The sequence below is a fragment of the Strigops habroptila genome, chromosome 2 (genome assembly GCF_004027225.2).
Source record: "Strigops habroptila isolate Jane chromosome 2, bStrHab1.2.pri, whole genome shotgun sequence".
NCBI lineage: Eukaryota > Metazoa > Chordata > Aves > Psittaciformes > Psittacidae > Strigops > Strigops habroptila.
This window is the reverse complement of record NC_044278.2, coordinates 10273291-10282141: the sequence shown is the minus strand read 5'-3', so window position 1 is coordinate 10282141 and position 8851 is coordinate 10273291. Positions and strand designations below refer to the sequence as shown.

Sequence of the window (8851 nt, the reverse complement as noted above, 5' to 3'; positions counted from 1 at the left end):
TCAGCTGCAGGGCAAGCAGGGTGCAGCTGAGAATTTCAGTTCCATGAGAGATTTGGGCCGAGTCCCTGCTATAAAGGGATCGAGCCTACCCATGTATGAAACATGAGAAAGTAAAATACACGAACACTCTTATCAAAAATGGCCTTTAATAGGAGGAAAAAGGGTGAGTGGGGCAGTCCGTTCAGTCTCATTGCTCCAGAAGCTACAAGGAGAAATTGATGCCTTTTCCCTTCCAGGAGCCCAAAGTTGCACCAGGTCCTCCCCTAAGTGAAAGAGCCCTTCCAGAATATGGAGTCACTGCACAGAAGTCCACCACAGCAGCAGCAGAAACTCATACTACTCCCCAGACTTCCTCAAAGGCAGTGGTAATTTTAGCACACGTCAGGGCAGCAGAGAGGGGGTAGTTGCTGATGGAAACCATCTTTTCTGTATAGTCAACATTGACCTGGGGAAGAGAGAGAAAGGAAAAAAAGCCCCAAAGCATCAGGCTGCAAGTTTTCACTTAATCACATCTATCTCCACTGGCTGGAGAGGCACAGTATTCCTGCAGCAGGACAGCCGCCAGCCCTCACTAGTGCCATAGGAGGGAGAGAAGTCCCCAAATGTTGCAGCACTGGGTTGGGGAGGGGGATGGACAAGGGAGACCAAGCCAAAAACAGAAGAAAAACAACCCATACTCAGAACAAGAGTGAAATCTATGCTGCTAAAGAGTTTTAGAGCTCCAGATAAGGGATACATGCACTTACCGAGCCGTGGGCAAAAGCTCCCACAACAATGGCAACTGGCTCTGCTATAGGAACCAGTTCACGCAGATCTGACACCTTTGGGACTGCAAAAGAGGTACCTAACTTCAAACAGCCCACAGGGAGATGGTCACTCACTGGGTTTTTAATCACCTGCAGAAAGCAGAAGGTTACCAGCAGTGCAGAGACCCTGCCACATAACTCCACTGCTTGTACAAAGCAAACCCAACCCACCACACTCCTCCAGCACTGGCTGCAAAGGAGGAATGTTGCCTCCTTACCCCTGAACAGCCAAAGCGTGTTTACCTTCAACAGCTTCTGAGGCCCATCGGCTGCTCGAACGCTGAGCTTGTGCAGCAACTGAACTGGCAAAAGAAGAAAGTTACTTAAACTGCCTGTTCTTTTGCTGGAGGAATCCTATCCCCTGCCTAGTGATCAGAGCTGAAGTAGACAAAAAGTCCATCTTTAGAGTTCCCCTTAAAGCACCATCTAAAGCAGTCCAAAGGAGTATTAATCAGTTATTTTGCTGCTAGCTCGGTCTCCTGCAGGCACTCCCTGCTGTGCTGAGGAACACACAGTTGGGCATGGAACTCACAAAAAGACACTTTGGTTTCTTTGCTCTTTTTACACTTTCACATGTTTAAGGTTGGTGCAACTGTGTGACTCTTCCCCATGTTCTTCCACTCCCAAGCACCTCCCTGCATGACCCGGTGGCTGGGCTGAAGTTTGCATCACTCACCCATAAGACCACAGAACCGATCAAAAGTTCTCGGGATTCTGGTTTGGGGATTGACTTCGATTAGAACATTCTTCTGGGTATGGATGTAAACCTGCAGGAGCCCAGCCCGATTCAGCGGGCTGTCCATGAGCATCAGGAGGCTCTGAAGGACAAAAACACACAGTAGTAAAAAGCAGAACAGGCACAATGGAGGGGACTCTTGCAAAAGTTGAGAGTTGGGCTCAGAAAGGACTTCTGCTGAGCCAGAAAGTTCATTTGACTATGCGAGTTCTACTGTAAGCAAGCAATCCCATACCCAAATAAACACTAAACGCACAAACCACAGGCACAGCGGGCAGGACCAAACCCGCCCTAGACCTGAGGGGCAGCCCCGGCCGCCACGCGCCGGTACCTGGTGGGTGATGTCCGGCCGCACCTCCGCGGGGTCCCGGCCGTTCCGCAGCAGCAGCGCCTTGTGCTTGTCGCAGTTGAGGAGCTCGAACGTCTTCCCCACCTACGGCCGAGCGTGGACATGTGGACAAGAGCTCCCGCGGCCGCCACTGACCCGGCCGGACCCCCCCCGCCGCCGCCGCCGCCCGCACCTTCACTGTCTCCAGGCTCGCCCCCTCCAGCACCACCAGGAGCCGCCGCTGCCCGCGGGGCCGCTTCGCCTCCAGCGAACCCTCCGCAGCCGCTCCCTCCTCATCCTTCTCCTCACGCGTCCTCCGCGGCGCCGCCATCTTGTCCCCGCCGCCTGGGCGGCACCGCCCACGCACCGCCCTCAGGCCGCCCACCCAAGATGGCGCCGAGGGCGCTCCCCTGATCTAGCTCCGGCCGGGCGCACTCCCAGAGCGCGGTGCCGCCGCGCCGGAAGGCGGTGGAGGGGCGGGTAAGGGGCGGTTTCCCTCCGGAGCGCGTTGCCCTACTGCACCTTCCGGTGTCCTTCCCGGTGCGGAGCGCAGCGCGGCGCGGCGCGGCCATGGCGCAGAACCTGAAGGACCTGGCGGGGCGGCTGCCGGCCGGGCCGCGCGGCGTCGGCACCGCGCTCAAGCTGCTGCTGGGCGCCGGCGCCTTGGCCTACGGCGTGCGCGAGTCCGTGTTCATCGGTGAGTCGTGCCCCGCTCCTTACCCCACGCCCGGTCCCGCCGCCTCCCGCGCTCACCGCGCCTCTCCCCCGTTTCGCTCTCCCCGCAGTGGAAGGCGGCCAGCGGGCCATCTTCTTCAACCGTATCGGCGGCGTGCAGCAGGACACCATCCTCGCCGAGGGGCTGCACTTCAGGTAGGGCCCGGCTTCCCCGCTCCGGGCGCGGCCCCGCGGGGTCGGCCCCCGCGGGGAGCCCGCGCCGTGACGCGCCTCCCGCCCCCCTCGCAGGATCCCCTGGTTCCAGTACCCCATCATCTACGACATTCGGGCCCGGCCGCGGAAAATCTCCTCCCCAACCGGCTCCAAAGGTGAGAGCGGAGCTCGGGGTGCGGGGGGAGCGGGCAGGAGCCCGGCTGCGGCGCTGGCCGCGCTCATCTCCCCTTCTCCTCTTCAGACTTGCAGATGGTGAACATCTCGCTGCGTGTCCTCACGCGTCCCAACGCTGCGGAGCTGCCCAGCATGTACCAGCGCCTGGGGCTGGACTACGAGGAGCGGGTCCTGCCTTCCATCGTTAACGAAGTGCTCAAGAGCGTGGTGGCCAAGTTTAATGCTTCACAGCTCATCACCCAGAGAGCCCAGGTAAACTGCTTGCGCTCAAATGGCATAGGAACAACCGAGCTGTGGGTATAAGGAACATTATATAAAGGATAAATAGTTGGTAGTTGGTGTATCCATATGGGAAGGGCATGGAACTGTATTCCACTTAGAGTTTGATGCCAGTACAGATGCAAACAGTAAGGCTTCTGAGAAGAAAACTGTATTCGTTGGTATATAGAGTGCAGAACTGCGCCAGAATGTAATGGCAGAGGGCGAGCTGATTTACATCATAATCTACATGTAAAAGTAGATCTGTCTTAAAAAAGCCTGTTATCTGGCCCTTCACGAGTCTTGGAAGAGCTGTCAGAGCATATTAAACAGTTTTAAAGGATCTGAAAAGTGAACTGGATGAGCAGTTACCAAAGCAGTAAGCTTTCTGTAATGGATGGTACAGAAGGGCAGCAAATATTTCTGTTTAGAAAAGGATTAGAGGGTAGCCTGGGGGCAGGTTGCAAAATAATAGAAATATTTAGCTTGAAAAAGCTCGTATCTGAAAGTTTGTGTTCTGATAATTTGATTGCCAGGGATTCTGGGAATATTCATCACCTATCACAGCTGAGGGAGAGAGAAGTTGCTGGTCTTCCTTTAAAAGGCTTTAGAGGAGATCCTGCATGAGACCGCTAAAGAGGATAAGTTGTCAGAGGAAATACGAAGCACCTCTTAACTAGTTTCTGATCCATGACAAAAAAAGAAGCAAAGAGGAGAACTAAGTGTCCAGGTCTTGTTGTGAGAACTGTTTTATAGCTGGGACTGCAGGGTTTTGTGCTAGGCCACATGCTGTGTGCTGGAGGGGTTTGTTACCAGTCTTGTATGAAGAGAATGAGTGGAAAGGGGGGGTATGGCAGCAAAGAAACAGTGTCTGCAAAGGGATTTAGGTTTATCAGAAACAATGACAACTGTTAAGTATCTGAAACTTCTGAACAAACTGAATTGAATGCAACTTCGTGTCGTATGTTCATTTAGTGTTTGTGACTGTGAAGTGATGGGTATCATGGCCCTTGGATACTGACTGTACATGGTTATGCACTTGCAGCTCGCACAGTGAAGGTTTCTGGCAGCGCTTTAGAACTGTGCTCAGAAACAGCTGCAGTAGAAGTAAAAGCAGATGCTAGGCTGTTCCAGCATGTGCTACTGCAGCAGTCACTCTTATGGAAGCCAGTATTTGGTGCAGGACTTGTCAGCCTGCCTGAGAAAGGTGCTGACAAGTTAAAGGTAGAATGGATCAAAAATATCTGCCAACAACACTATTCCAAAGAGACTAATACAAGTGGAGCACCCACACTGGACGAGTAGCTATAGTAATGAAGAGGTGTGATACGTAGTTAACAAAAAATGATGTGGGTTTTTTTCCCCTGCATCTGAATACAAATGTGAGGAGACAGTCGAACAGCCAACAGTGGCAAATGCGAGGTGGAGAAGGAAATACGTGTTGCCAAAACATGAAACCTGTGGAAACTGTGGAACTAGATGTGGTAGGATGTGAAAGCAAAAAAAAAAAAAAACCAAACCCAAATCACAGAAGATTATTTGATTTTTGCAATATGGATTGTGTAGTTAATAGTAACTATAAATAAGCTGTGATATCTTTTGGATACGTAGCTTTGGCTACGCAGCGACAGGTTCAGAGATGGTATTAATGGTTAATGGCTGTGGTTCAGGGTTTGTCGTAGGTAGTGTCTCTGTGAATGTGAATGAGCTGTGAGGAGCAGTTGTACTTCACTTGCAGAGCGCACAGGAGGGAGAAGCAGCCTGTGTTTGTACTCTTCTGGCTGTATTTTGTCTTTCAGGTGTCCCTGCTCATTAGGCGAGAACTGACAGAGAGAGCCAAAGACTTCAGCCTCATCCTGGATGATGTGGCTATCACAGAGCTTAGTTTCAGTCGTGAATACACAGCAGCTGTGGAGGCCAAGCAAGTGGGTGAGTTCCCTTTACGCCTGAAAAGGGTGCAGTGCCTTTGCCCTTCCTCTGAACTGGTGCACAAGGAAGCAGAATTTGGGCTAAAGGAAGCGGAATTTAGGCTGGCATGGTGCTCTTTCTGCATTGATACAGCTACAGAATGAACAATCTCAGCCTCCTTGGTAATGGAGCTAAACAGGTTCTTTTACAAATACCTTCAGAAAACTTGGCTATAGCCAATGGGATAGACCATCAGAGGGCCTGAGTTCCCAAGACCAGGCTTCCTCTTCACACTGGGACTCTCGCCACTTACTGTGGGGATTATGTGTAGACGGTCTGGCTGCTGCTGACTTTATCTAAGAAAAAAGTAAAGGACACTCGGATACATCTCACAGTTGCAGATCTGGCTCCAGAATGCCATCAGTGCTGCTGGAAGCAGAGCCCCCAGGCCTCAGCTCCAGGGTTCTGGTGGAGGTCTCAGAAGATGGGATCCATTTTCAGTGCTTTTGGCCGTTGTCTTTGCAGCCCAGCAGGAGGCACAGCGTGCACAGTTTCTGGTGGAGAAGGCCAAGCAGGAGCAGAAGCAGAAGATTGTTCAAGCTGAAGGAGAAGCTACAGCTGCCAAGATGATATCCTGCTTTGGGAGATTTTGTGGGATGTGGCTTGTGAGCTTGACATGATCTGTCACATTGATTTGTCTGAGGTTACAGGTCAGAGTACAGCCATGAGCCTTCACTCCCTGTTGTAAGGTTTAATTTCTATTGGCTGTGTGTGACCATAATCCATAATGTTATTGATTTAGGGAAGTAGAACTATGCCTGCCCAGAAGCCCATGTTACTGGGATAGAGATTGCTTTTCCCCCCTAAAATGTTTCTAGGAAGAATTCCTTGAGGGCAAGTGGCTTTTGTTAGGATTTTCCTTAACGTTGGCTTGGCTGTACCTGGGGGAAGCTCTCAGCAGGAATCCAGGCTACATCAAGCTACGTAAAATCCGAGCTGCTCAAAACATCTCAAAAACGGTGAGCACAGAATTCCCTTTGTCCTTTTGCAGTCCTGGTGCTGTTCTCCCAGCCCAGTGGCCACATGATGAATTTAAGGCGAATGTGACCTGCCCTGTCCTGATCTTTGTTCTTGTGCAGCCCTTCTCTGCTCAAGTAGAGCTTAAGATTTAGCTTGCAATGATCGGCAGTTAGAGGTGAGGCCAGGAGCTCATGCCCTCCGTCTGACAAGGCCAGATCCACATCAGATTCCATCACCCACACTCGGCTGCAGCCACCAAAAGCTCCTGGTTTCCTGCAGGCTGAGAAAGGGGAACAGATAAACGTGGGATCAAAGGTCTTTCTGGCAGAGAGACAGAATGTGAGCACTTCTTTCAGAAAGTCTGATGGCACTGGGCTGAAAGTCCAGAGTTGTTTTGGGGAATTGCATTGCTTTAACTGAGGTCTTAAGTGAGTAAGACGAGTGCTGTATCTAGAGGGGGAGAGAAGTTCTTTATTAGTGCTGCATGTGCATTTGTACTCTTTGTGCCACCTCTGTCATGGCTTTCTTTTTCAGATTGCTGCCTCACAAAACCGTGTGTATCTCACAGCAGATAACTTGGTACTGAACCTGCAGGATGAGGGCTTCACCAGGTAAAGGGGCCAGAGGGCTGCATTTATCTGCACCTTGCTTGTAAAGCTGATCCCAGAGGACATAGCCAAGCAGGGAGCAGTCTGTCTTACTAAGAAATGACATTTTTGTTTAACTCTTAAATCTAATCAATGTACTCTTTGTTTTCCCTCCTTCACTGCATCTCCTGGCACGCAGAGGAAGGTGAGGCACTGTTTCTTTTGATCCTTTTGGTAGTACTTGAAACAGGGGTGTTGATGTTTGCCTGGTGCCCAGGATGTTTCTGGCTTGGGCCTTTCTGGCCACAGGAAGTTTATTCCATGTCTGCCTCAGATCCCATTTGTGATGTGAAGCTTGAAGCCTTACTTGCAGGGGCAAGTAGGGTGTACTCAGTAACTGGAGCTCTCTGTGTGTCCAATAGGAAATCTCGTATGGGAAAGGCAGGAAGAAGTAACTAAGGAGTGTCCCCATGTAGACAGGGCATCCTGCATGTATGGCGAAGAAGGCTGTAAGAAGGCAGTTAGATGGTTGTAGGAATTTGGGTTGGGTTGGGGTAGTGGTCCTAGGAAAGGTACTTTTGTTACTCACCAAAAGCTTTCCAAGTCCATGCTAGAAAACCCCATTCCCTGCTTTCAGAGCTGGCAGGAGTTTGGTGGCTTTGTGTAACCTGTCCAGTGTTCATGGACGAGGCAGTGCCAGCTGAGCAGCTAAAAACTTACATTTCTTAGAATCAAGAAAGGAAGCCAGAGCTGGTTTCTTTTCTGCGGCATCTCTGATTGCTCTTCCTTACCTCTGACTAGATTATGTCTTACTCATCCCAGAAAGTTCAAGGGGCTTTGCTAGTAGGAAGAACTTGGAAGCCCAGAACCTTTGGATGTGACACCCCACACCCCCGAGTCTGTAGCGTAGGTCTGGTTCAGCTTTCTTTGTGCTTTCTGGACTAATGACTCTCTTCTGTCTCCCTTCCAGTGACAGTCTCCTACCCAAGCAGAAGAAATGAGAGAAACTAAAGCCTCCCAGAACGAGCGGCGCTACCCAGCAGCAGATAGGAGTGAGGAGCTTTGAACTCCCTCCACTGGCGTTGTTTGCCCTCACTTTGAAGTTGTTAATCCAGTAGCCAGATTTGGTTCCCATGCCCCTGCTCCATTTGTGGTGGTCCGGTTAGAGGGTGGGGCTCTGCCTCTGGGCGGCTGTGATTCCTTCCTCACCCCACCAGTTAAATATGGGGAGGGGGGAAAAGGGGACTTACTGGGATTAACCCATATGCATATAGTAATTCACCTCTAATCTTCATTAATCTGTAGATTTTTGTAGGTAAAATCAGAATATTTTTTTTTGGCCAAGTGAGGGAGTTCTGCTGCCCCGAGCACCAAGTTTTTTTGATAGTAAATCACATTTCTCTTTCACTCTTGAATCCCAAGAGAACCTGGGCCTGAATTCAGGAAAATGTCATTCATTGGGTGCCTGTTACTGCTGGAAGATCTATTTGTGTCACTGTCTGCTCAGTGATTCTTTGAAACATTTGTAAGAATTAAACCCCCCCCAAATTTATCCTGTGTCTTGGTGTGCTTAGTGTCTGAAAAAGAGGTTATTTTGCATAGGGGGAGGTAGAAAAGGAACTTTAACTTGGTTGAAGACAGAATTGGGATGTTGTGGAGAAAGGAGCAAGAGAAATACCCTCCTGTTCACTGAGAGATCACAAGGTGGTGAGAGAATGTGGACAATCATGTAGCTGCATGGGTGGCCAGGGCTGGTTTCTTAGCTGCCTATAGGTGCTAAAGATGACCATAGGTTTACCTGCTTTTCCATGTCACAGCAGCATCCATGGTCTGTATCCTGACCTCCATTACACTTGGGGTTTTTTTTCCTCCCTCTGCTTTCCTGGCCAAAAGTGCAGAAGAAGCCTTCCTCCACTGATTCAGCTCTTCCGTGCTTGGGTTTCAAAGGCAAAATCTTGTCTGCTTCACGCGCTGGCTTTTTCCCTGTCTCACTGGGACCTGGTATTTCACACAATCATAGGACATCTTGAGTTGGAGGGGAGCCACAAGGATCATCGAGTCCGGCTCCTCAACCTGAAAGTTAAACCACAGATAAGAGCGTTGTCTAAACATGTCTTGGACAGCACCAGGCTCGGGGCCGTGACCA

The 8851-nt window shown here is 50.6% G+C and overlaps 2 protein-coding genes across 3 annotated transcripts; one reads left to right on the top strand and one right to left on the bottom strand.

Moving 5' to 3' along the window:
* Window positions 1–129: 129 nt before the first annotated feature.
* On the bottom strand, window positions 130–2253 carry EMG1 (EMG1 N1-specific pseudouridine methyltransferase). The gene is made up of 6 exons (XM_030471589.1): window positions 2064–2253; window positions 1874–1975; window positions 1483–1624; window positions 1050–1108; window positions 747–896; window positions 130–445 (listed from the first exon to the last, which is right to left on the bottom strand). Exons 1-6 carry the CDS (start codon window positions 2199–2201, stop codon window positions 332–334), a joined length of 705 nt encoding a protein of 234 aa, XP_030327449.1. The 5' UTR covers window positions 2202–2253; the 3' UTR covers window positions 130–331.
* On the top strand, window positions 2238–8257 carry PHB2 (prohibitin 2). Of its 2 annotated transcripts, XM_030471588.2 has the most exons (10): window positions 2238–2567; window positions 2656–2740; window positions 2834–2913; window positions 3000–3184; window positions 4990–5119; window positions 5624–5727; window positions 6040–6117; window positions 6653–6729; window positions 6905–6910; window positions 7676–8257. In XM_030471588.2, exons 1-10 carry the CDS (start codon window positions 2441–2443, stop codon window positions 7704–7706), a joined length of 903 nt encoding a protein of 300 aa, XP_030327448.1. In that variant the 5' UTR covers window positions 2238–2440; the 3' UTR covers window positions 7707–8257. The 2 variants fall into 2 exon arrangements, with proteins under 2 accessions (XP_030327448.1, XP_030327447.1); XM_030471587.1 differs by lacking the exons at window positions 6653–6729; window positions 6905–6910; window positions 7676–8257 and having other exon boundaries at window positions 2346–2567; window positions 6040–6432.
* Window positions 8258–8851: the final 594 nt, after the last annotated feature.